At 40.1% G+C, this 27412-nt stretch overlaps 4 protein-coding genes and 1 pseudogene across 5 annotated transcripts; 3 read left to right on the forward strand and 2 right to left on the reverse strand.

Moving 5' to 3' along the window:
• Positions 1 to 3746: 3746 nt before the first annotated feature.
• Positions 3747 to 4827, reverse strand: LOC115800878 (gamma-crystallin M3-like; annotated as a pseudogene).
• A 5764-nt stretch (positions 4828 to 10591) lies between these two features.
• LOC115800880 (gamma-crystallin M3-like) lies at positions 10592 to 11469 on the reverse strand. Its single transcript, XM_030758469.1, has 3 exons — positions 11448 to 11469; positions 11062 to 11301; positions 10592 to 10867 (listed from the first exon to the last, which is right to left on the reverse strand). Exons 1-3 carry the CDS (start codon positions 11454 to 11456, stop codon positions 10592 to 10594), a joined length of 525 nt encoding a protein of 174 aa, XP_030614329.1. The 5' UTR covers positions 11457 to 11469.
• A 4282-nt stretch (positions 11470 to 15751) lies between these two features.
• Positions 15752 to 16823, forward strand: LOC115800229 (gamma-crystallin M2-like). The gene is made up of 3 exons (XM_030757473.1): positions 15752 to 15760; positions 15885 to 16127; positions 16548 to 16823. Exons 1-3 carry the CDS (start codon positions 15752 to 15754, stop codon positions 16821 to 16823), a joined length of 528 nt encoding a protein of 175 aa, XP_030613333.1.
• A 2054-nt stretch (positions 16824 to 18877) lies between these two features.
• On the forward strand, positions 18878 to 19603 carry crygs4 (crystallin, gamma S4). The gene is made up of 3 exons (XM_030758863.1): positions 18878 to 18886; positions 19013 to 19255; positions 19331 to 19603. Exons 1-3 carry the CDS (start codon positions 18878 to 18880, stop codon positions 19601 to 19603), a joined length of 525 nt encoding a protein of 174 aa, XP_030614723.1.
• A 1635-nt stretch (positions 19604 to 21238) lies between these two features.
• On the forward strand, positions 21239 to 22362 carry LOC115800845 (gamma-crystallin B-like). 2 transcript variants are annotated; one of them, XM_030758410.1, is made up of 3 exons: positions 21239 to 21293; positions 21379 to 21621; positions 22090 to 22362. In XM_030758410.1, the coding sequence occupies exons 1-3, from the start codon at positions 21276 to 21278 to the stop codon at positions 22360 to 22362; spliced, it is 534 nt and encodes a 177-aa protein (XP_030614270.1). In that variant the 5' UTR covers positions 21239 to 21275. The 2 variants fall into 2 exon arrangements, with proteins under 2 accessions (XP_030614270.1, XP_030614269.1); XM_030758409.1 differs by lacking the exon at positions 21239 to 21293 and having other exon boundaries at positions 21355 to 21621.
• Positions 22363 to 27412: the final 5050 nt, after the last annotated feature.

Below are 27412 nucleotides of genomic sequence, written 5' to 3' on the forward strand. Positions count from 1 at the left end.
GTCTCTCTCCGCTGTGGATGGAGGACACTGTGGCCAAAAAACGGAAAAAAATATTTTTTTCCTTTTCTCTTTATTAGAATTTTGTGAAGTTCATTCTGCTACAAGTGAGGGCTGCAACATGATAAGCTTTGCAAACATCAATAACTCAGAGTTACACAAAATCAATTAACTCTGAACTAAAAATTTAAATAAATGGTACCATTTTTTGGCCACTTGGGAGCAGCAGGATTTATGGCAATACTAACATGTGATGAAGCTGAAATGATGAACTTGTTGATGAACTATTCTGTCAGAATACTGTTGGTTTACTGCAGAACAGCTAATTTTTTGGTTTACAACAGACAGCATGAAATCAGTTTGGTATAGATGTTATTCACAGTAGACAATTTCCACAGTTCTAATAGGAAAAACATGGCTAAATTATTTACATCCCCAATGGCTCTGTTCCAATAAGGGATAGGTTCACTTTGTTTGTTTGATTTTTCTAGCTGTAAATAGTAGGCCCTTCAGCGCTGGGCTATTTATTTTTAAATTTCCACCACAAAAACACTGTCATGTTCAGTCAGTTGTACCTCTACAATGGTAAGTCCAAAATGAACAACCTGGCTCATAAATACTTTGCCTACTCCAAACTGTAAACACATAAATAACATATTCCATGCTCCACAACGCTTAAATAGACAGCTAATATAGCACCTTACTTGCAGTATCATGCACAGTGTTTGCCTTGATGATTTTTATTACCTGTGTTTCCAGTGCCAGTAACATACATTCTGACATACCAACAAATGTATATAATTTTTTATGTGTTTATATGTTAGTCAACATCTCATGTAAAATCACCTTTTCATAGTTTTTGAATATAGGAATGTGTCGCTCGAGATATGCAAAAAGAGCATCCCCTTATTTTATTGCTTCCTCCATAGATCAGATCGAGCCATTCAGATTTTCAGCCAGCCCATTATACTCGAACAGCTTGCATTTGCCCTCTTAAATTTTGATCAGACAGCTACTTTCAACTGTTATATCCATGATAGCTTTATGTACAATTAAAGTGTTCTGTCATGGCTCCCAAAGCAAACGCAAGAATCTTTGTGTATTCCTGAAGAAACAAGGTCCAGAAGAATACTTTTATTTTGACTGCAGTGTCCTCACTGCAGCTGCAGCTTTAGAACATGGCTGGATTGTTGGGGATTAAATACTTATTTCGCTCAATGACATGCAAATCAGTTTTTATTTAACTTTTATTTAATGTGTTTTTTCTCGATTTTTGGTTGATGTTCTCCATTTTTAAAAAAATATTGAGATTTAATTTCTTTATAAGTAAGCAAACATGAATTCAGCAGGGAATCAAATAATTATTTCCCCCACTGTAGCTATCATTACGAGTAACTTTCAATATACACTGCCTGGCCAAAAAAAAAAAGTCGCCACCAAAAAAAGGTCATACACTAATATTTTGTTGGATTGCCTTTAGCTTTGATTACGGCACGCATTCACTGTGGCATTGTTTCAATAAGCTGCAATGTCACAAGATTTATTTCCATCCAGTGTTGCATTAATTTTTCACCAAGATCTTTCAGTGATGATTGCAGATTCTGGCAAAGCCTTCTCCAACACATCCCAAAGATTCTCAATGGGGTTGAGGTCTGGACTCTGTGGTGGCCAATCCATGTGTGAAGATGATGTCTCATGCTCCCAGAACCACTCTTTCACAAGTCGAGCTTGATGAATCCTGGCATTGTCATCTTGGAATATACCCGTGCCATCAGGGAAGAAAAAATCCATTGATGGAATAACCTGGTCATTCAGTATATTCAGGTAGTCAGCTGACCTCATTCTTTGAGCACATAATATTGTTGAACCTAGACTTGACCAATACGGTACCATAAGGCGCACTGCATTATAAGGAGCAATATCAATGAACGGGTCTATTTTCATATATAAGGTGCACCGGGTTATAAGGTGCATGATAAAACATATGTAGAGCGAAACAAAAGCGTCAGGTAAGTTGAACTTTATTCAACTCATTCACAATAACTGAGAATATTGTAACAAATACAGAAAAATACACTCACATTTTAAGTCATTCATTGTCCACAAATCCATCAAATTCCTCATCTTCAGTGTCTGAGTTGAACAGTTTGGGCGATTTCGGCATCAAGCATGCCGGGTTCCCTCTCGTCATTATCAGAGTCAGTCTCGTTGTTGTTACTGTTTTGGTTTGGTTGCAGCACACAGCAAACATTTAATTGTTAATAAAAGGGAAAATTTGTTGGCAATCTCTCGCCATCTTCTTCAGCGTCTTAACAGACGCTACAATATATTCTTTATTAATGAGGGTAAGAACAAGTCATGTCTTCATTTTATATATAAGCCCTTCACAAATCCTGTGCACCAGTATATTTACTGATATAAGCAAAGAAAAAACATTTAAAAAAAAAAAGGAAATCCCTTTTTGACTCAACTCCGGAAACCTGAAAACTCCGCTGTCAAGGTGTTTTGTGTGCATACAGCACTCGTACTGCGTCCCTTTGTACGCTGCGGCATTGCCTGGACCTCTCTTTGGCACCGAGGGGGACAGCACACCCCAGACCTCGATTCGTCCTTTAGCGCCTTCTAGCAACTTTTGAGACAGCCCACAGCGAGTTTTGTTGCACAAAAGCTGGCAACAGTGCTGGCCGCCGATCGCCAGATTACGCACAAATATCTGGGCCAGAACTGATGAAAATAGGCCAAATCCATCATAGTTTTCTGTGGTTTACTGCGTATGGTTTCTATTTTTGGAACAATGCTTCCACTTGTTGTTGAATTTATCTCCGGCGGCTTTGGCTCCTTTCCACACCTGCTGCGCCGCACTCACAGCTTGTTCCTGTCTAATATCGTCAGTAGAGTCATTTAGTGAATCGATGATGGCCTATTTTAGAGGATTCAATGAGGCTTTTGAACTGATCTGCCAGACCAGAGGCCATATCGCTGCAGACCACGCAATGGTGCAGTGATGTAGATGCCTCGGTTATCGTGGTCAGACGGCGGTCAACTATTTGAAAAGCGTATGCTGGGTGTTACCCCCCTCCCCCTGTCGTACGCTTTGTACGCTCTGGAAAATGTCGATATTTGTTAAGCGTCCCTTACCAAAGTCGCACTAAAACATTTTGACAAAATTTTGAGCACAGTGTACCACATAAAATTGGTTCAAGGTATGCAAAACAAGAATTCATACATAAGAAGCACGGGGTTATAAGGTGCACTGCCGATTTTTGAGAAAATTTAAGGATTTTAAATGTGCCTTATAGTGCAAAAAATACGGTACATAATTTCTTAAAATAACAATTGTCTGAAAAACAGACTGCTAACTACATGCTAATCAGACATCACAAGCCGAGCTGCTTTTCTGTGCTGCTAAAATCCTGATTTTATAACGGCAGCAATCTCTGTCAAAGTCACCATGCAAATAAGTAAAAGACAATTGTCATGCTGTAATTTGGCTTTATTTACATCTAAAGTAATTAATTTTTTGAATGTCATGTGGTTCATATGACACAACACATTTTGTAAGTAGAAGAGGAATAAGTGACACTGTGGTTAAAATATCAGCAGTAGGAGCAGCTGGTTGCTCATAATTCATACACTCTTCGAGTTTCCCAGGAAAATCAAAACAGGTGATAAACTGATAAATTCTTTGAGGATATGTAATGTTTATTAACATTTAGCATTTGCATTTTTAAGTCTTGAGTCTGTTATTCCTAACAGGATTCCATAATACGTCTGATGGATCCAATCCTCATGTCCATTCCCATCTCCCTGAAGCTCCTGTACTCTCCGGGCCTCAGGTACATCATCCTGCCTCTGTAGTGAGGCTGCTCGTACATCAGCCAGTGGCCGTCCATCACGTTGGCAGACTGGCAGTCGGACATGCGGTAGCGGTCCTGGATGTTCTCGCAGTCATCCATCAGTTCATTCATCTGACCACCAAAGTTATCCCTCTCATAGATCCTCATCCTGAATTGACCTCTGTGCTGTGAAAGGACAGATTACTTTATCACTAAAATAGTAATTTTGTTGAACACAATTAAATAAAACTGCAGAAAATAGAAATAAACAAGGAAAAAAAATGACAAATAAAAGCACAAAATGACAGTGGTTACAAATCAGTGCACAGCACACACACACACACACACACACACACACACACACACACACACACACACACACACACACACACACACACACACACACACACACACACACACACACACACACAAAACATTCTAAATGTCTGATGGTACTTTTATTCTGAAACAGTGTTTAGTTTTTCTGAGCAGAGGAACAGGAATAATTGTGTATAATTACGTGGGTACCCCAAACAATTCCACCACATTTTTAGGATATTTTTATAGGTTAGTCAACCTTACATACCATGGGGATCATGCGGCAGGAACGAATGCAGTCACTCATGCTCATTCCCATCAGCCGCTGGTTGTCAGGGTACTCTCCCCTTCTTGCCAGCATCTGGTGGCCCATGTAGTTGGGACGTTCGTAGACCATGAAGCAGCCGCTCTCTACCCTGCAGGAGTTGCAGCGGCTCAGGTAGGAGGTCAGCTCAGCGCAGTCACTGCCGGTCTCATAGGAACGACCCTGGAAATTCCTGTCCTCATAGAAGATTATCTGAAAGTAAAAGTTCAATGCATGATTTAATCAAATATCTATCAGTCTAAATTACAACAACAGTTTTTGAATTGCTCTCTTACTCTGCCCATTTTGCTGGTCAATTCTATCCCTGATTCCACTGGTACCAGCGAAGCTCTCTGTCGCTTTTATACCCATCATGATGCCTAAATGATCTATGGAGCCATTGTTTTGAATATCTTACTCAGCAGCGTACCGTACAGGGCTATAATGTTTGTTAAATCGCTCTGTAAATGGCTACTATTCCAGACTGTATGCATCTGGTGCAGTGCCAACTGCTGTGGCTGTCCTATGGGGAACAGGTGGGTGACAGTGAACAGATGTATCAGCTGGGACTCTTTGTACTGTCAGTGTTAGCTCTGTGTTGAAAAGCACTCTGTTATACTCTCATGTTCAGTCCATTATATGAATGCATAAAACTATTTAATGTATTAGGACTCATGGGATGTTACTGATGAGAGCTGAACAACTGATCAAATGTACAAATGCTACAACTTTAGACTTCTGTGCCATTGTGTTCTAGATTAAGATGCCAAATTACATATATAGTCCATTGCATGACTTCTGGTTGCCAAATTGCTGCTAGCATTTTCTTGTATGAATAGATATATAACTCCCCACTTGCCCGGTAGGCTGTCCCTGTTTGTCTTTCAAGCTCAGGTTCCTAGGACTGCGCTTTCAGTTCAATTCAAAGAGCTTTATTATCCCCAAAGGGCAATTTGTTCCACAGCCAGTAGTAAAAAACATAAAACAAACAAGTATAACACGACAACATACATAAAATCCCAACAAATCATTTAAAAATCTAATCGCTGCAGGGACAAAGGAGTCTTTCAATCTGCTTGTCCTACATCTTGGTAGCTGATATCTGCATCTGGAAGGCAGCGACCTAAACTCATGGTACAGTGGGTTGTCTCAATCTGCCAGGATCACTCTGGACTTTTTCACTGACCTCACCTTATGCAAGTCAGTAAGGTTGCTCAGGGTTATGCCACCATTTTTTCTGCACACCTTTACAGTTGCCAGCTTTTCTGGACAGAGATCTTGAATGTCTTTCCTGGAATCTCCTCAAGCCACTCTTCCAGTTAGGGGGCCACTGCTGGGGGTGTTGTGATTACCACAGGGACTCTGTGCCTTCATCTTCCACATCCCCTCTAGCTCTTCTCTCAGCCCTTCGTATTTCTTAAGCTTCCCGTGTTCCGTCTTCTTGATCTTGCTATCACTTGGTATAGCTAGATCTATTACTACAGCCTTACTGCTTTGTTCATCCACCACTGCTGTGTGTGGTTGGTTAGTCATCACAAGGTTGTCCATCTGTATCTGGAAGTCCCACATGATCTTAGCTCCGTCATTCTCAACCACCCATGGGGGCATATCCCATTTTGACCTCGAGACTTCCAGGTCTGTATACTATGCCAGACAGTTGATTATGGCATTACATGTATGTACTGCCTGCTAGCATTTTGCACCCTGCTGTTTTGTGTTGGATTGTCTCAGGGGCATCAGTGCTCAGCCTTCTACTGGGGTTTGCCTGGTGTGTGCCTGTGCTGCCATGACTAGTGCCTCTCTGATGTCTTTCAGCCCAGCTTTGTCCAGCCATTGGTAGGATTTTTCTGTATCAGCCACTTATATTTGTCGGTGGTACATGCCGTACAGAGTCCTGTCCTTCCATGATGGTTACTGTTGTTTCTCCTTTTCTTCCTTGGGTTTCTACTACCTGAGGTATTCACTAAGCACATGATCCTTTGTGGCCATCTTCCTATTGGATCTTTGTTGTTTAATATAGGATAGTGGTTCTGACACTCACTAGTCCTTGGTCTCCTTCCTTCCACTTAGCATACAGTCTCAGGGTGTTAGATTTGGGGTGAAACCCTCTATGCATGGTAAGGAGTTTTCTTGTCTTGTTGTCAGTGGCTTCTCCTCCTTTGGCCAGCTTATAATCCCAGCAGGGTATCTGACAGCTGGCAGGACATAGGTGTTCACTGCCCAGATCTTGTTCTTCCCATTCAGCTGACTCCTCAGGACTTGCCTTACTTTCTGCAGGTACTTGGAGGTTGCAGCTTTCCTAGTGGCCTCTTCATGGTTCCCATTTGTCTGTGGGATTCCAATTTACTCGTAGCTGTCCTCAATGTCTGCAATGTTCCCTTCTGGTAGTGCAGTCCCCTCAGTTCTGACTACCTTTCCTTTCTTTGTTACCATCTGACTACACTACACACTGTAGATCCTAGTGGTGTGGATCAGTGAATCGATGTCTCGTTCACTTCTGAAATACATGCTTGATGTCATCCATGTACTGTACAGGTGATGGCTGATTTTTGCTCCATTCCGTAGTTGGTATCCGCAGCCAGTCTGTTGTACTTCTTAGGCACGCTTTCTTCATCACACTTTTCTGCAACTCTGATAGCTGACTAACTTCCCTCTGTGCTGCCTTGATTTTAGGCTTTAGTCATCTTTTCTATGGAGGGTACTGTTCCTTGTGGCTGTTGTTCATCTTATAGCCAAGCATCTCAAGGTCACTGTTGCCATGGTACACATCAACTAATTGGTTTCAGTGATGGTTTTCATATATATATATATATATATATATATGAAATTTGTGTTGTTGGATGATTTCCCCTTAAATTGAACCACATTTGTAACTCAGAGTTTTGTATGCGGGTTGTGCCCATGAAAAACGTATCAAATCTTCCCTGCCAATGCCAAACAGCTTATTCTGCTATTCAGTCTTGTTTGGTGTTATTTATTGGATTAGATTGTTGAAGTCTGAAGAAACAAGACTTTTTGGAAATTTAACATCTTATTCATTTAACATGTCATTCATTTAACAAACATTTAACAAACAGGGGCCTCAGTAGCATGTGGAAGGGCCACACACAGCCAAAACAGCCTGGCACCTCCTCCTAATGCTGGTCACCAGCTTGGTCACACACTGCTGTGGGATTGCATCTCATTCTTCAGGAGCATTTGTTACAAGTCAGCCAATGTGGTTGTGTTGGTCACTCTGGCATGAACAGTAGGGTTGAGATCAGGATCGACGGCAGGCCATTCCATCCTCTCCACTCCCAAATTCTGGAGGTAGTCTCTGACAAACCCCGCTCTGTGTGGGTGAGCGTTGTTATCTTGGAGGATAGAGTTCAGTCCCAGACTGTGGAGATCTTGATATCTCTCTGCCTTTAGACAAGCCTTGTGTTTCTAGAGAGGGAGATGCTGCCCACATCATCATATGCCCTCCACCAAAAGCAGTTGCCCTGTTGGTGCAGCAGTCAGCATAGCACCCACTCAGCGTGTTCTCCACACCGACCTTATAATCTAACTGTGGTAGGCAGAATCTGGACTCAGTGCGGAACCTAAGATTCCACCATCTGCGTCAATGGTGCTGTAGCAGAGCGGGTGCCCAGCTTCAAATTCCTCGGCATCCACATCTCTGAAGATCTCTCTTGGTCCCTCAACTCATCAATCCTGGTCAGGAAGGCACAACAGCGCCTTTACTTTCTTCAGAGACTCAAAAAAGCCTACTTGTGTCCCAGAATACTCGTGGACTTTTATCGCTGTACCATTGAGAGCATTCTTACAAACTGCATCTCTGTGTAGTACGGCAATTGCTCCGCAGCTGACCGGAAAGCTCTTCAGCGGGTGGTTAAAACCGCCCAACACATCACCGGCACTCAGTTACCCACCATACAGGACATTTACAATAAACAGTGCGTGAGCAAAGTGAGGAACATTATCAAGGACGTCTCTCATCCTAACCATAGACTTTTCACTCTACTTCCGTCTGGCAGGCGTTTACAGGTGCCTTCGCTCTTGTACCAGCAGGCTCAGGAAGAGCTTTTTTCCTGAGGCTGTAACCCTGCTAAACTCCAGCACACTATTGTAAAAATACCACTGCACCTTGTACCACATTTAACTCTGTACTTTTTACAAATGTTTCATTTTGGCTGTATATTCAATCAGTACAATTAGTATTTTGCAAATTTGCACATGGCACTACTGCACTACTTATACCAGCACAACAATAATGTATATACTGTATATACTTGCCACACTTATATACTTTACCATATTTATTTTCATCCATTACCCATTCATGTAGCTACTTTAGTCACTTTTATTTCTCTGTAAATACGTGTTAGTCTATTCTGTACAATCAACATTATCTGGTTAATAGTTTTAATACTTTTATATGTTTCCTCATTTCATCTATCTGGTCACTTCTGCACTTTTAACTGTGTATTATATGTATATAATCCCTATCTTGCACTTCTGGTCAGATGCTACTGCATTTCGTTGGCTCTGTATTTATTTACTCTGCACAATGACAATAAAGTTGAATCTGAATCTGAATCTGAATGTTGAGGCAATAATCAGACACCTGATTGTCAGCACTTGGGGTACCAGAAGTTGAAGCCAAGAGTTTCTCTCTCTCTCTCTCTGAAACAGCATGCATAATTTTATCTGTGATACTACGAGTAATCTTTACTGTGATTAAAAAGAATGCAATCTAAATTTTGTTTGTACTTTAAGACAGTAACTGAATATTGTTTTTCAGCAACACAAGCAGGAAGGCTACCAAAGTAACTATAAACTACAACTCTGTATATGCTTTTAAGTCATAGTGTGTACACAAAAACAATTCTATAAATAGGTATCCACATGCATTTGTTAAAGAACAGATGAGAGAGATGATTTTAAGAAAGTTCAAAACTGAGAGTAATACAGTCGAGATGACAATGCGTTTTCATAGAAGCTCCTCTGCAGTGACATCATAGACTGTCCAGCATATTAAAATGCAGTGAAGCCCCTAGCTGAGTGTATTCAACATGTCTTTGGTTTTCTGAAACCAGCCGAGACAATCAGGAAAAAGCATACAAATTGCAAATTGTTACAATTTTGACTTTAATGTTGACCATACTTTTGCAAAAGGAACATCATGCTGTATTAAATATGGCTTGAAACTAAAGATTGAGATCACAAACTGTTTAATTCTGACAAATTATCATTTTTTTGCTGACTTCAGGAATTCTTTTTGAAACATTTGTCTTCTACTGGCCATTAAAATAAATCAGGTTTAAGGTACTCATCCACTGGCTTCACTTTTCAGACCTGAAAAATATGTCCATCTTTCATATACACTAATGTGACTGTGTGCTAGTATCCATCTGCATTTCACACAACCAACTGCAACATGATGTTTTTTATAGGATATAATAAAACTATCTTCACTTAACTAAGTGGCTGTGGCTGAGGCGGTAGAGCAGGTCATCTACCAATTGCAAGGTTGGTAGTTTGATCCCTGGCTGCTCTAGTCTGCATGCCAAAGTATCCTTGAGCAAGATACTGAACCCTGAGTTGCTCTCTGATGCATTCATTGGCGTGTGTGTGAATGTTAGAAAGCACATAGATGTAAAAAGTATTTGTGTGAATGGGCGAATGAGATGTGTTGTACTGTATAAAGCACTTTGAGTGCTCATGTAGAGTAGAACAGTGCTATACAAGAACCAGTCAATTTACCATTTGCTTACACACATGGTAATAATGCAGCCAATGGTGCATATATGGTGAATAAAATGATTTGGCACAGACTTGTGATATACAACAATCCCTCTACCATGTATGTATTTATAGCTCACTAGTCTGCTTTTTAGCAGGAGTCTGTACATAAAATTTGTAATATAGCTCCAAAATTTGAGAATAAATTGAAAGAATATCATGTAATTGACCCTACTGGACACACACACAACAACACACACACACACACACACACACACACACACACACACACACACACACACACACACACACACACACACACACACACACCACAAATATGTTCAGTATGAGATGACATGGTGCGTTAAATTTTTCTTTCATTTTATTCTTTAACACATTATTTTTCTCTGTTTCAACAGGATTCCATTATACGCCTGACGGAGCTGAGCCTCATTCCGCTATATCCGACATCTCTCATGCTCCTGTACTCTCCGGGTCTCAGGTACACCATCCTTCCTCTGTAGTGAGGCTGCTCATACATCAACCAGTGGCCGTCCATCACATTGCAGGACTGGCAGTCAGACAGGCAGTAGCGATCCATGATGTTGTCGCAGTCATTCATCAGCTCATGATTCTGGCCCTGGAAGTTTTCCCTCTCATAGATCCTCATCCTGTAAGAGCCTTGGTGCTGTTAGTTAAAGCAGCAGACGAAATGTTAGACTGCTGAAGATTTTTACTTTCTAACTCATGGTTAATCAGCGATTCCTGAGATTATATAAACTATGATTAACTATGAAAAAGAATCATTGTGATATTATATAAATCAGATGTTGAAAAACACACAAATGTTAAAGTTTTTATCTTCTTGTAATCCTTGAATACCTGAGGAATTAAACGGCAGGACTGGATAGAGTCACTCATGCCAAAAGACATGTAGTCCGAGTACTCGCCCCTCCTCAGGAAATATTGGTTTCCCATGTAGTTGGGACGGTCGTAGACTACGAAGCAGCCACTCTCCACCCTGCAGGAACTACACCTGCTTAGGTAGGAGGACATGTCAGAGCAGTCACTCATGCACTCATAGGAGCGCCCCTGGAAGTTCCTGTCCTCGTAGAAGACGATCTGTTGAAAAGAAAGAAAAAACTTTACAAAGTGATTTGGAAAAGGCATCAGAGCTTAGTCCCTCTCTTTTATTTCTTTCCACTGTTCATCTGCAGAGTTTGCCCTAAACTGAAAAGGGCTTGTTTTCTGGTCTACTCCCTGCATACCTTGCCCATGTTTGATGTTCTGTGTTTGTGGGAATCTGTCCAACAACCTGTGGCTGCCAGGCGGCTTTTATACTTGATACGCGCTGTAACAGGGTTTTGTCATTCAAATTATCTGGAAGCTGATGAATAAGCAGCTCTGCGATCGCTGTTAATTTCATTTGTGCCATCATGATCCAGAACAAAGGCAGGGGAAGTGGATGGAAGACACAAGGCAGGAGAGGAGGGAGAAGAACTGAGGCACAGTTTTTACACTTCTTCACACAAATGTACATTTGGTCACATATATATCTGTGTATTTGGCTTGATGTGCTTTGTGTGGATATGTCACTTCAGACCAGCAATTTCTTAAGAATCCATTAACATCCTTTTGGAAATTACTACAGGTTTATTTTACTACATTTAAAAGAATTTTTATTCATAATGCCATAAAATGCAACCTGAGTCTTTAAAGAAATAATAACGCTGCTTTTGTCAATCCTGTTATTTAAATTTTGCATCCAAAAACATATTTTTTTGTGATGTAGAGGTAGTAAAGAATTGTTTATTAATATTCTGTAACCTACAAGTTTATGACATTAACCATCCTCTCCTCACGTATTGGTTCTCTCTCCACTGTTTATATAGGTACAAATTCCACTCTGTGTATGCTAGTCTGTACATAAGCAATGTTTTTGGATGCATAAATGATGCATGGCTTGGAAATTTAATCATTATTTATTTACTCCTGTAAATTTTGCTACGATAAGTCTTTTTATTCTCAGCAGACCTTTTGAGTTGGTACAGTTATAACCACATTTCTTCAATAAGACATGAATGATTTCAACCAAATTTAATTTTCTGTAAAGTTATGTATAATCTGTATATAAAAGATGGACATAGCTTCCAGGTCTGAAAAGTGAAGCCAACGCTGAAGTGCTTAAAATGGTCAGCAAGGGACAACTTCTTTGGTTGCAACAAGACATCCACTTGTATGGAGGTCTGTGGGAAAATTATTTTTTGCCTTAATTCATGATCTCACTAAACACACGGTCTCTGTGATGAGAGTCTTGTTGAATGCAATTTGAAGTTCATTCTGTAAATTGTGACTGTGAATTGGATAAGTGGAAGAAAATAGATGGATGGATAGCAAACTGTTGCTACGGCAACACTGTTTGATATTCTATAAAACCTTGGATAATTTTTGATGGGCTACTTGTCTAGATGATCTGGAGCAATTTTGGTTTCACTGGGTCAAATACCCTAGGAGGAGTTGATTTAAATAGAAGGCCTGAAAATGGCAAAAAAAAAAAAAAAAAAAAAAAGACACGTTAAATTGAAGATGGCTGACTTCCTGTTGGGTTTCAGGTATGAGTCCAAGAGATTTTTTTGCACTTCTCAGGATATTACATGAGCCTGCACAATTTCAGATAAACAGAGCAAGCATAGCCCTGGGGCTTATATTTTGAAACTTTCTGGGGCTTGAAAATGAAAAAAATCCAAATTCAGAGGGTTGCTATGGCAACACCATTTGATATTCTATAAAACCTTGGATAATTTTGAGGGGCTGCTTGTCTAGATGATCTGGAGAGATTTTGGTCTCACTGCGTCAATTGCCCTAGGAGGGGTTGATTCATATAGAACAGGGGTCTCAAACTCCAGGCCTCGAGGGCCGGTGTCCTGCAGGTATTAGATGTGTCCCTGATCCAACACACCTGAATCAAATGGCTTAATTACCTCCTCAGTATGCAGTCAAGTTCTCCAGAGTCCTTCTAATGGCTTCTTTATTTGACTCAGTTGTGTTGAAGCAGAGACACATCTAAAACCTGCAGGACACTGGCCCTTGAGGCCTGGAGTTTGAGACCCCTGATATAGAAGGCCTGAAAATGGCCAAAAAAAAAAAAATGACACCTTAAATTGAAGATGGCTGACATCCTGTTGGATTTCAGGTATGGGTCCAAGAGACTTTTTTGCACGTCTCAGGATGTTACATTAGCCTGCACAATTTCAGATATGTAGATAAAATGTAGCTCTGGGGCTATGTATAAAACATGGTATTTTATGATATTTCCACTTCCCACTAGGTGGCATTCTAACTTTTACTGAATATATGCATATCAATGTGTTCAGGACAGAAGGCTAATCAAACCACGGAGGTTTGGTGCAGATTGGGGAATGTGGCTTTGAGTTACTGCTATTTTTGTCGTCATGGCGAAACATCAAAATTTGCCATCCCACCAGGGTCCCGCCCTTTGGCAAAAACTCAGTTTTGAAAATGTAAGACCAACTCCTTAAGGCTTTCCAGTCAAAATTTGTGATGATTCTGCTCAACCACCTTGGGACTGTACCTCAAAGTGTAAAATATGACATTTCCTGTACCTACTAGGTGCCACTGCGACTGTTAATAAATATTCTCATATGCATGTGTTCAGGGGACCCTCATCCTACTGAAGAAGTGTGGTCCAGATTGGATTATGTAGGTGTGAATGAGAGCCAATAAAAATTTCCTGGCGAATGATTGAACTTCTGTGTGGCGTCACGGCCACGCCTCCAGGCAAAAACTCACCAGTTTTTAAATTTAGATCCCTCCTGGTGTGTAGATTACACTGATCAAATATTAAGTTGATCTCATCCAAATCCTAGGAGTAGTTAGACAAAGTATGAGGGCAGGAAATTGAAAAAATTGCCCATTTAATTCAAAATGGCAGACTTCTTGTTGGGTTTAGGGCATTGGACCCAGGTCTTTTTTGTTCGTCTGGACATGTTACACATGTGTACCAAATTTCATACATGTGCATGAAATTCAGCAGTAGGAACTGAACTAAAGGTGGCGTTGTAGAGCCATTTTGAAAGGGCCATGTCTGAAACTATTAAAATACGTAAATTTTCACCAGACCTGACATGTGTGCAAAATTTCATGAGTTTTTGAGCATGTTTAGGTCTTCAAAAAAGCAATTTATTTGCCTGAATAATCTAAAGCAGATACAATATGGCCTTCGCACAGGTTGTGCTCAGGCCCTAAAAATCAACATTTCGGTATTACACACAGGTAGCACAGGATTGGGGTTGGGGTAATCACTGCTGATGATTTTGACCTCATGGAGTTAAAGAGATTTGAGGAAAATAACACACATACAAATCAAAGCAGTCAGTTTCTGCATTTACTTTCAGTAAAACTATTTACATTTACAGCGTTTCGAAATTAATTCAACATTAAAAAAAGATCATCAGGCAAGTGAACTGAATGTAACTAAAATGAATCAAAATAAGTTTAACTGAATTTAATAAAATTTCTCAATACAGCCTACTATTTACACATGGAGCATCCTGAGGTACCAGTGGATGTAATTTCTAACTTTTTTGAACAACTTGCATCAGCGCAAAGAACATAAAAGGCAATTTTCAATGCAATTTAATTTAATGTGACTAATAAAATAAATCATGCCCTCCACTTAAACAAGCCATTATCAAAGTTATTAGCTGCACATAAATTTCCCTGACAGGGCAACTCTCAATTTCTGCTCTCTTAAAATCACATTGATACTGAGGTTCAGTTTAATTAAAGAAATGAAAAATATTTTTGCATTCATTTAAAATGCAAAACATTGTCCAATAATATCTAATATCACTCTTTGTAGCAATAGCATCAAAGATGAAGTGCAATCCAGTTGAAGATGGAAATACTGGGTATTGAACCTTTATCCTGGCAGCTCTCTTGGAACAAAGTCTGTAAGAGCTGATTTGTACTCCAGGAAATTCAAAGGCAGGAAGCAGTTTTCTGCTTGTGAAAGCAGCTTTAGATTATTGTGCAATATACATGTATTACTGACCAGAACTAGACACAGATGTATGAAATGTAGTGAAACAAGAAACAAGAGATCCCAATATCAATATTTAAATCAGCTAACTGCCATCCAAACGTAAACTGCTGCCTTGCTTCTTCTTGGCCTCATGATGGAACACATTAGCTACTATATCATTCAATAAAAATCAAAAACAAAAAAAAAAACAACCAAAAAACAAAAAGAATAAACAAATAATTGCCAGCTCTACAAAAAGCGGAGTGACAGAGACCAAGAACTTGATGGAAACCAAACACATTTATCATCAGGTAGTGGTACTGGCTTTTATCATTTTTACATGTCACATTTGGCACTTCTTTGATCACATGTGGACAAAGGGAAATCAAACTTGACCAAACCATTTTGCTGATATGCAAATCAGGCTAATTTAGGTGACAATAGCTTTCCCTCGTCTGCACATTCTGCTTTTCGATATAAACCAGAACACAGCTGCAGCTGGATGGGAGGCAAGCAACATCAGCGACAATGGTGAAGGTAAGGATCGAATGCTGTTTGTGTGACTACTGTGCAAATTATCCTCTGTCTTATTTGCATCTAGAAACAATAATGTGCTAATGCCGTACAATGCTGGATAATTTTTGTCTTTTCTTCCATCCAGATTGCATTCTTTGAAGACAAAAACTTCCAAGGCCGCAGTCATGAATGCAGCACTGACAGTGCTGACCTGAGCTCTTATTTCAGTCGTTGTAATTCCATTAAGGTGGAGAGCGGCTGCTGGGTGCTGTATGAGCGTCCCAACTACACAGGCTCTCAGTACATCCTGAGCCCGGGTGAATACCCTGATCACCAACACTGGATGGGATTCAACAATAGCATCAAGTCATGTCGTCCAATCAAAAACGTAAGGCCTAATCACCTGTAGATATTAACATCAACTACTTAGTACTGATTTGTCTAATTTGTGTAAGAATTTTATTATTAATGTGATCCAGTTTCTTTAAGGTTGGACAGGCTCATTCTAACAAGTTGTAGAGGAGTGCTCAGCTCCAGCAAAATACCACAGAGTGCACCAACCAAGCAGTAATCAGTCAAAGACCAACAGACAAAAAGGAGAGATAAAAGGCTCATGATTTGGCAGCTGGGTGCTTTATGCTCACGCCAATGCACATCAATTATTTAAGGAAACTGGGAAAATAGCCAAGAAACCCATCTGTAAATTTGAGCTCAAAGTAAATGAGGAAATATAAATAGGTAAAATCATTTAATGCTAAACACCAAGTCAGTTTCATGAGATTTTATTTTCTGATGTGACTTGTTCCAGGTATATGGAAAATCCTGGAAGATCAGATTCTACAACAAGCAGAATTTTGGAGGGCAGGCAGCTGAGTGTGTTGAAGACTGCCCATCAATTTACGAGGCCTTCAAATTCAGGGAATTCCGCTCCTGTGTGGTGATGGATGGGGCATGGGTCCTGTATGAGCAACCAGACTACCAAGGACACCAGTATTTCCTCGACCGTGGAGAGTACCCCAACTATACAGACTGGGGCGCTAACTCCCCTGCTGCAGGATCCTTCCGAATGATCACAGAACTCTAGAACAGCAGCAACTGAACAGGGTTCTGCTCATTAAGGAAGAGTTAACAAAATCAATAAAGTTCTAGAATTTGAAAGATGACTAAAGCTGCAGGACTCTGAGTTCTAGGACATTGTTATTAAAAGCTTATAAGGCAACCAACATTTCAAAATGTTAGAGTCTAAAGTCCAGCAGTCTTGAATGAGCTCTAGAACCTTTGAAGAAGTGCCAGAAGTTCCCACCTCCCCTCTTATACCTTGTCCTTCTTTCCAGTGCTGCACTCGAATGAATAAACACACTTCTTAATTCTAACAGTGTGACCTGTGTTGTTTCATATGAATTTACTTGTCATGTCAGCGGCCTTTACTCTCTTCTTCTTGCTTCTCTAAAGCTTGCTGAAGTTGCTTAGGCCTCTGTCTCAAACCAGAGATCAGGCTACATATGTTCAGAACTGGGTGCTACACAATAAAAAAAACAACCAATTTAATAAATGGAAGATGAAGTTTCTTTTACAAACTCATTAAAGTTAGACATTATCAGGTAAAAAAAAAAAACAAGCGCCAGTTGTTGAGGTAAATAGTGGCTGGACGGATAATAAGGAAGTTTTATACAAACGGCACAACGCAGTGTTTGTTTAGATGGATGCAGTCTATCGAGATAAAGACCTTCCTGCAAAGTTGTAGTGATTAAGTTTGCACACAGTGGCTCAGTAGAAAAATGTAAAGTAAGATATAAAATGATATATTGATATATTGTTTATTTGTGTATGATAATTTTACACAGTGTCCTTTGAACCTTATGCACACACTTGCATAAGCACTACATAGATATATTGCATTTATTACCATGCCCATATTTCATGATGAATCACTTGCTAAAATAATTTTTAAGACCATACCTTACTGAAAACAAACTGAATATAACATAAGCTTTGTCTTTAGAAATGTCTTTAGAAATTCTGCAGTATTTTATTTCTCCAAAGTAGATAAAGGGAATAACAGAAGAAGAGACTTTCAGATTTTCAATTATAAAATCAAATCACAGTGATCACCCTGACACTGCACAGCTACCATACCAGGATACAGTCCAAAACTGCAAGTAGAGCTCAACTTAGAGGGATTGTTACATTAACAATGACAAAATAAGTCACAATTAATCTCTCAACTGCTAACAGGTTGCCAGTGAGCTATTTTGGGTTAGGGTTACATTCTTCCCCTTTGTATGGAATTTTCATGTATTTGGCACACATACAAATGGGTGTTACACCTGCTGTATAAAGGGAAGAACTGCAAGGCCAAAGTGCATGTAAATGCGTCTTCTAGGGTATGAAACTATTTCTGTTTCTGTGTGTGACTAAAATGCACCCTGAGCTGTTTGACCTGGTAGACGTTAGCAGGTTATAGAAATCTTGTGAGACTATGACTGAATCTACACAAAGGTGCAGCATTGTTTTTATGTCCTTTTAGTTTTGTTCTAAAGAAAATCTTGGCAACATTTGAATATAAAAGTTGAATATAACCAGGAATAAATGACTAAATGGAAGCAAATTTACTGATAGGCACCTTGGTTTTAAGAAACTTGTTACACAGGCGCTTTCTTGTGTTTTGATATTTACGGACTGTCAAATTTCTCCTGAAAATATGGAATGTGAGTAATTCAGTTCAGTTAATATGTTTGATCATTCTCAATGGTACATACGCACTACTTGCTTACATTATTTCATGCAGAAAATAATGCAAAACAATAAAGGTTGAGGATGACAGACTTCATTTGAACCTGACTTTTCATCATTTACAGCTTAAACAAAAGCTTTACATAAAATTGCACACAAAAACACATTTAGAGCTGTGTTTCAGATCTGTTTGGACTGAGCAGGTTTAAATTCTTGGCACTGCTAAACAACCATTGTGTGTGGAAAAGCAATTCAGTGAGTAAGAACAATAGGCAGACTCTAGATGAATATTTGAATTGTAATAACCGTTACAGGCACTGCTAACCATGCATTTGGTAGTATTGTCTCTGCCATGTATAAAGAGTTCTACGGTGGTAACTTGGTGTAGTATTTTAAACTCAACAGATGGAGAAGGTTAGAATTTACAGCATTCGTAGAGGAGCAAACACTCTGTGCAGCAGATATTACTGTAAATTTTAACACAGATGCAGATTGAAAACAGTAAGTATATAATATTGTACTCTGTATAATTCTATGCAGATTGTATTTTATGAAGATCGGGACTTCAAAGGAAAGTCCTACGACTGCAAAGGGGACTCTGCAGACCTGCATGGTTACATCCGCCGATGTAATTCAGTGAAGGTAGAAGCTGGTTGGTGGGTTCTCTACGAGCGCAACAACTTCACAGGCTACCAATATGTCATTGGACCAGGGAAGTACAATGATTACAGCTGCTGGATGGGGTTCAATGACTGTGTCAGATCCTGCAGGATCATAAAAAATGTAAGTCTCTTCCTAGAAAGGATCAATTAAAAAAATTCATCACACATCAAACTGACCACATTTCTTTACTTTCAGCCCAAAGGGCCCCACAAGCTGATGCTGTATGAACGGCTTAACTTTGACGGCCAATCCCTGGAGCTGACAGAAAGCATAAAGTCAGTCCAGGACAAATGGCTCCGACAAGAAGTCCAGTCCTGCAAGGTCCTGAAGGGGACCTGGATCTTCTTTGAACACCCCAACTACAGCGGCCGCCAGTACCTGCTGGAGAAAGGGGAGTACCGACACTGTTCGGAGTGGGGAGCTCTGAAAGCAACTGTAGGCTCCATCAGAAGAATCATGGAGGTGTAAAGTTCAGCCTGTTAATCAAATAAATTTGATTTTATTCAAACTGTCTTTTCTTCTGTAATACCATAAAGCTGAGATGAAGTTAAAAAAAACATGCAGTGAATTATACAATTTGATCATAATTATGTCACCACAGGTTAAATGGAATGAAAATATACATACATATGTATGTACATATGTACATGTATGTGATAATAATTAAGTCTACACGCAATAGGTCTCCTACAGCTCCTACTTTTATCAGTATTATAATCTTTACTTTTTGTTGTTGAGGTTTGGCTTCATGACTTATTTTGGAATTTTGGAGGCTGTAGTTATAGCCACAGTCTCTAATATGCAGCCAACTCTCACTGAAAAAAATACTGTCATTTAGGTTTGCCCGGTGTGATCAAAGGTACACAAATGCTGAATGGCATTTCTGGGTCAAAATTTCCTCACTGATTTTGAGTAACAAGCTCAGAGATGCAAGAAATGTTGCTCCTGCAGTCATGTCCAAAGTATAAAGTTACAACTTTATTACTTGTGCACAAGACTCCAAGTGCACAAGTAACTCCAAGACAACAGCTGCTGGAAATGAACTAACAAGTTCATTACCAGCAGTTGTCTCCATTCAGATTACACATTTGAGCCCCAAATACCAGAAAACAGTGAAAGAAATCAGCACACAGTATTACCTTTAAATACCTTTTATTATTTTACCTCTTTACATCCACCTGGTCATTGGTGACCCATCTTTGCATAAGGCTAAGTTCAGGGTTGGGTTAAAGTTTTTATCTCTTAATGTTTAACAGATTCCTGGTGACACGACTTTTGTTTTAGCCACGTGCTAAATAGGCAAATTTTCAGAAACTAAAATGCGTTTAATTTCATACAAATTGACATTACAATTTTTTTTCTTAAAGATTTTCAATTTGGCTGTTCTAAACAGCCAAAAATGACCTGATGGAAGGTTAGAGGCTATGACATCATTCAAAGATATCAATTGTATTGTACTAACAAAAAAAGCAAAATCCCCACATTTAGCAGGCTAGAAATATAAAATGTCTAATGAAAATATCAAAAATGCTGTTCAAATGATCTGCTATAATTTGGAATTACTGATGAAAAACAATCTTGCATTTCTGCACTCCTGGAGTCATAAATGATGCCGTAAACAAATCTAGCAGCTGATATAACTCTAGAATAATCCACCATGTCTGGCAGAGCTCATCCAAGAGCTGTCAGCTGACTGTGTACTGAGGTGGGGTTGCAGACAGAGGGTGGAGCATGACAGCCTCCATTCACCTGTCCCCTCCAACCCAAACCTAGTTAAAGCCAGTACCACGTTGCTATGTGGCCACAAGCCAACTTCGCGGCATCAGACGCAGTAGCAGCTGCACGGGAGACAATTTAATTGGATCAATAAATTGTTTCTGGAATCAGGCTTTGACAGATCAAAAGGTCAGCCACTGTAAACACTGTATAAAGCTGAGCATTTTTAAAACAGTTGCAGCATCAGCCATTGTGCAGATATAAATGCTGAGGCAATTAAAATAACAATGATGCCCCTGGCAGTGCATTTCAGTGTGCCCACATACACTGCATATATAAATCTGGACCAGGGCTGTAGGCAATAATGTGTATGTGAAAGGTGGGATAAACAAACGTTGCTCAAAAATTTGTGTGAAGCCCAAACATGGACCGTGTGGGAAAGGTAGGAGGACAACAATATTTGATTTAAAGGCCCAACTCCAACAGCACCTCTAGTGTAAAGTATGACTATGCGTATCCATTCACAGATTGTGTTTTATGAAGACAGAAACTTCAAAGGCCACTATTATGAGTGCAGCACCGACTGTCCAGAGCTCAACACCCACTTCAGTCACTGCAACTCCATTCGTGTGGAGAATGGGGCCTGGGTGCTTTACGAGAGGCCCAACTACATGGGATACCAATATATCCTGACCAGGGGGGAGTATCCAGATCATCAGAGCTGGATGGGCTATAATGACAGCATCAGGTCATGCCGGCTCATACGCAATGTGAGTTTCTTCATGAAAAATGAGTGCAAGTTGTCAGTCTAGCTGCTTATTCACATGCACTACTTTAGTTGCACCTATGTGTTTCTCAGTTTACTGTTGTGCTTTGTAAGTAAGTAAACATGAATGTCTAATATCTGCCAAAACGCCTTTTTTCAAATTGAATGTTTTTTTTTATATGCACGCTGCATTCACGCAGCTGTTGTGTCCTGTGCATTTTGGAATCATGTCTTTCAGTCCTGTGCTTTGTGCCATCATTCTCCCTGACCACTTCTGCTGCATGTACCCAATATTAACATTGATCCTTTGAAAACTAAGAATTATGAGTGCACCATCCAAAAGAACATTTTGTGATATGCAAAATTGGAGGCATTTCACAGCTGCAGCTGCAATGCAAAACACAAATGCTATTACTACTGGACGCATGTTGAGTATTCTGTAACTGAAACTGAACGGATGTCTGTGTTACAGACCTCTGGTGTCTTCAGGGTTCGTGTTTATGAGCGTCCTGACTTCAGTGGGCAGATGTTGGACTGCACCGAAGATGAGAACAACCTCCCCGACCGCTGGCACCACCGCGAGGTTCACTCTGCCCAAGTGCAGGATGGTGCCTGGGTCTTCTACGAGCTTCCCAACTACCACGGACGCCAGTACCTGCTGGAAAGAGGAGAGTACCGACGCTTCAATGAGTGGGCCGCCATGAACCCCAATGTGGGATCTTTCCGCCGTATCCATGACATTTAAACAGTCTATCTCATGTTTCACATTGATGTTCTTTGCACATTTAATAAAAAAATGAATTGTGCTCAGTATGTTCATCCCTTCATGTTTTATGTTCATCAGAATCATCTACATCTACATCATCATCAACCTCTAACATCTACAAGGCCACTAGCCAATCAGGGCTGGGTTTTGTTTCAGCCACATGCAAGAGAGACATATGTTCAGTACCTAGAAAATGTATGTGGTTTGATTACATTTGGGTCTTCAAAGCAGCTGAATATTCTATAGAAAGAAATAGAGGTTAATTTAACCCTAACCCTAGATGGGTTACTGATGGCCTGGTAGACATTAAGAGGTTAAAAGATATAGAAACATTCCTCCATAAAGTCCTGTCCCGACTTTTTACGATTTCCTCGCCTGGCAAATTCAGTGAAGAATGTTGTTAAAACTGATTCAACACTTCATGTTACAGTTGAGATATTCTAGAAAAATTCAATTATATGAATGTCATTTACTTATTGATAAAGGCTTTCGTTGATCCTCTAATGCACCTTTTTGATTGGGTGGAAGTAAAAATGCCCATTTTCAAACCCCACTCTGTCCTGATGATGTGGACCATGAGTTATTACATTTCAAAAATCTCCTAAATGAGTTAAATTTTTTAAACCTGATTTAAACTTTTCATCAAACAATAATTTTAACATGTTACAAACATCATTTACAGTAAAAACTGTTTAAGACCTACATCAAATTTTGTGGAAAACCACAAATAATTCAATAAATCAAATGAAACATGATTTACATGATATCTATAATCAAGATAACCTTTTAGCTAAGCGTGCGCTGTTCCTCTCATTCCATAACAAACAAACAAACAAACAAACAAACAAAAACTCTTCAGACAGGCTGTAGCTGGGGTATTAAATGCACGATGACATATACTGAAAAATAAAAATGCAAAAACCTCTAAGTTTTAATTCTTAAACCTTAACAAAGTCTTCCTTTTCTAAGCACTCTGTAATCACTGTAAACTCTAACAAGTTGGCATAATACCAAAAAAAAAGGATCAACATTAGACTATGGTCAATGTGAGCAACAGTTGGACTTACCTGATCAAACTCTTAGAATTAATCACAGGGTGATCAGTCTTGTAAAATCTAACTGGAAGAAAATACGTTTACATTACTTAAACTATTTAATTATTCTAAAGTTTGGGTTTACAGTGCTGCAGAAATACTAACAAAACAGATGGAAAGTTTGAGCTTAAATCATTTTTCTTGGCCTGTGCTGGAGAGAAGACAGCAGATGCAAGACAGGATATGTGCATGAATGAGAGGGAGAAACGGGCAGAAAGCTGGGCTCAGCCCAGAAGGACAGCAGCAAGGAAGGGAAGGTTTAAAAGACAACAGTGAGACCTGCTATAATGTATAGTTTGGAGATGGTGGCGCTGACAAAAAAGACAGGAGGTGGAGCTCGAGGTGGCAGAGTTGAATATGCCAAGGTTTTCGTTAGGCGTGAGCAGCTCAGGCTGAGCAGTTCAGAGACAAAGTTAGAGAGGCAAGGCTGATATGGTTTGAGCATGTACAGAAAAGGGAGAATGAATATACTGGACAAAGGATGTTGAAGATGGAGCTGCCAGGCAGAAGGAAAAGAGGAAGCCTTCACAGACAATTCATGGATGTAGTGAAGGAGGACATGCAGAGGATGCTCGGAATAGAGTGAGATGGAGGCAGATGATCCACCCTTAAAGGAGCAGCTGAAAGTAGAAGGAGCCTATTGAAATGTTTATGGTAACCAAAATGATTGCCCTAACATTTCCAATAAAAATATTCGTGGGATGTTTGGCAGAATTCCTGGGAAAGACAGACATTTTTGATCATTCGAGCTGGATTCTAATGGTGTAAACTATTTGAAGTTATCAACTTGGCAGGAACAACAGTCTGCAGTAAGAACATGTACGCCTCTTCTGTTGTGTAGGTGCACATCCCTGTTTAATCATTATATCAAGCTTCCTACTTTAATTGACTCAAATGAAATAAATAAACAAAATAAATGAAATAGATCACATGATTGAGTTGAAACAACAGGTGTTTTAAAGCGTGACTGTATCCCACTCTGCACTTCCAGTGTCAATGCAGGTGGCGCTGCAGTGTGGCACTGAGCAGACAGGACCTCAACAGGGAGGTCACAGGACTCACCTAAACCTGTGGACAAAGAGGAGCAGCCTGCTGATGACTCAGTAGGATTTGCCAGTAAGAGCTTGAAGCATGCCAGCTGCTGTTAGTGCTGACGCTCAGCTCGCTGGAACAACACTGTGACCCCAGCAACACAAAGGGAGTCCAGCCAGCACGTTCTCCTAGCTGGGGTCATTCAGCCCTAAAGCCTCTTTGTTTATTGCAGCCTCTCATGCTCTGACTGGATGAGAGAGACAGAGAGAGAGAGAGAGAGAGAGAGAGGAGAGTGCGCCCTCTTGTGGTTGATGTGTGGAGCAGCAGTCTGGTTCTGTCTGTTTCATGGTAAGGATCATTACAGCAAACTTTCAGGAAGTAATTATGTTTAATTATTGGTGAAGGCACCATTCCTGTTTCAGTTCAATCACAGTGCTCTCTGTACAGCTCCATAAAGAGACGATAGTCACAGTGTGTCAGTCAGTCCCACCCAGATGTGATGGAGCAGGGAACGATTTCAGCACTAATTATCATGATTAGCATAGCTTTCATTATTATGTGAAGAAATCATCTCTTAATTTAACAAAAAAACACGATTCCATCCTGGCCTCCAAAGAGAACATTAGACATAGATATAGATTATATACGTTTATGTGAAGTCACATTTTGAAGCCTAAATTTTAGAATTTAATTAGTTATTAGCCACACCAGCAATATAAGTTAGCAAGGTATGGCTAGAATATATGGATTATACGAATGTATGAATAACACTAAAAGTTTATTCCACTGAAAAGATTGAGCCCAGACTTCCTAAACAGTGTGTACAAATATCCACCCAGTAAAGCTTCATCTGTCATATAACTGCATTAAAATGCTTCAAAAGACACCAACAGCAAAAACAGGTCCAATTCATCGAAAGCTATTGGCTACAGCTGCCTGTGTTAACACACCTGTCAATCAAAGCACCCTTGACTCTAATATTACATAACTGTAAGCATGACTAGAATTTAACAGGTGAGTTATAAAAAAATGTCACCCCCACGCTGACATCAGAAATACATAAATAAATCAGTATAAATGGAGAAGTGTAGCATGATGAAAGTAAAAATAAAGAGATTAATATATGTGGCTAAAAAATATCTATAAATTAAAAATTGATTAAATCAGTACAGACAGTAAAAATATGGATAAAAACTTAGAATACCATCTGGAAGGCCTGGGTTCGATTCCACCTTGGCCCAGGCCTCTCCCTCTCTCTGTGTGGAGTTTGCATGTTCTCCCCGTGCTTGCGTGGGTTTCCTCCGGGTACTCCGGTTTCCTCCCACATTCCAAAGACATGCACTTACTGGGGTTAGGTTAATTGGCTAATCTAAATTGCCCATAGGTGTGAATGAGAGCATGAATGTGAGTGTGAAAGGTCGTCTGTCCCTCTGTGTTGGCCCTGCAACAGGCTGTACCCTGCCTCTCGCCCTATGACAGCTGGGATAGGCTCCAGCCCCCCCGCGACCCTTAACAGGATGTGCGGAAGCGAATGGATGGATGGATGAAGGAATGTTTAATATGTACATACAATTTATAACTGGATAAACAGAAATCTGTCTCTCTCTCTCGATGATAGATAGATAGATAGATAGATAGATAGATAGATTACATTGTTTTAAAAATACAGAGATCTATGGTATAAATTTGCCTCAGCCTGTAAAATTTCACATTATCCAAACCCTTCACAAGACCTTCGTTAAAGTTTCTGCTGGAGATTTTCTGTGACCTTTCAGGAATCAGCTGATGCAGGTTTCTAAACTGCAGGTTATTGCCATCTGGGTTGTGTGCATGCTCCTCTAATTTCTGTAAATTAAAGCACTGGCAGGAGCTTCAGGCTGAAGGACCCTAAGCCTCCTGTTTCCTCCAGCTCTTGCATTTATAACTCAACTGGATATGATTTGTCTCAGGAGCTGAGACGAATCGTGCAAATCTTGGGGAAAGAATGTGCTTTCTGATTGCAAGAGTTGCCTTGTATGGCAACAATGAAAGAAGACAAGGAGGGAGAGAAGAGACGGAGCAGACAGAAACAAAGTCAAACCTATTAAACAGGGTTAAAAATAGCTCATTTTAAAAGTGACCACAGCTACAGTGACAGCTGAAGCTAAACAGCAGCAGTTTTCCTTGCAGTATCACTGACTATGATGTCAGTGGTTTTCCTGAAAATGTTCCTCAGCAGCACTCTTAATCTGCTGTTTCAAAAGCTGGTGAGCAGCTGCTGGAAGAGACGGGCTGCCGCTGATTCAGAACTCATAAGTACCATCACTGCTTCATGTAGCACCCCCGGGCACACGCCATGCAGTTAATAATGCAACAACACTGTATGTGGTCAGAGAAATGAGCTAAATTACACTGAGGTTGAGCCTGTGCTTAGACTTGAGCTGTTTCCTTGATGACCAGTTCACAGTGGGAAAATGCCAGTTTTTCAATCAAGTGTTCGGATCAGTTTAGACAGATCAGTGCTCTGCAGGTGGGGAATGTGAGATGGATGCGTAACTTGTGAGATAAAGTGAAGTTAATTTTTTACAGTCTGGCTTCAGTTCATCACCTCACCATCCGATTGAGCAGATTGTTTACATCCCGCCGTCGGCTGACGCTACAGCAGCCTGTGAGGACATCCACACCACCGTCTCTCAGTTACAGACAGCACATCCGCAGTCCCTGATTATCCTCTCTGGGGACTTCAACCATGCCTCACCTTCTTCCACTCTCCCTAACTTCACCCAATATGTTGACTGCCACACAAGGGACAATAAAACTATAGACCTGCTGTTTGCCAACACAAAGGAGGCTTACAGCTCATCACCTCTACCCCGCTTGGCCACTCAGACCACAACCTGGTCATTCTTCACCCCACCTACACC

The sequence above is a fragment of the Archocentrus centrarchus genome, chromosome 21 (genome assembly GCF_007364275.1).
Source record: "Archocentrus centrarchus isolate MPI-CPG fArcCen1 chromosome 21, fArcCen1, whole genome shotgun sequence".
Lineage (NCBI taxonomy): Eukaryota > Metazoa > Chordata > Actinopteri > Cichliformes > Cichlidae > Archocentrus > Archocentrus centrarchus.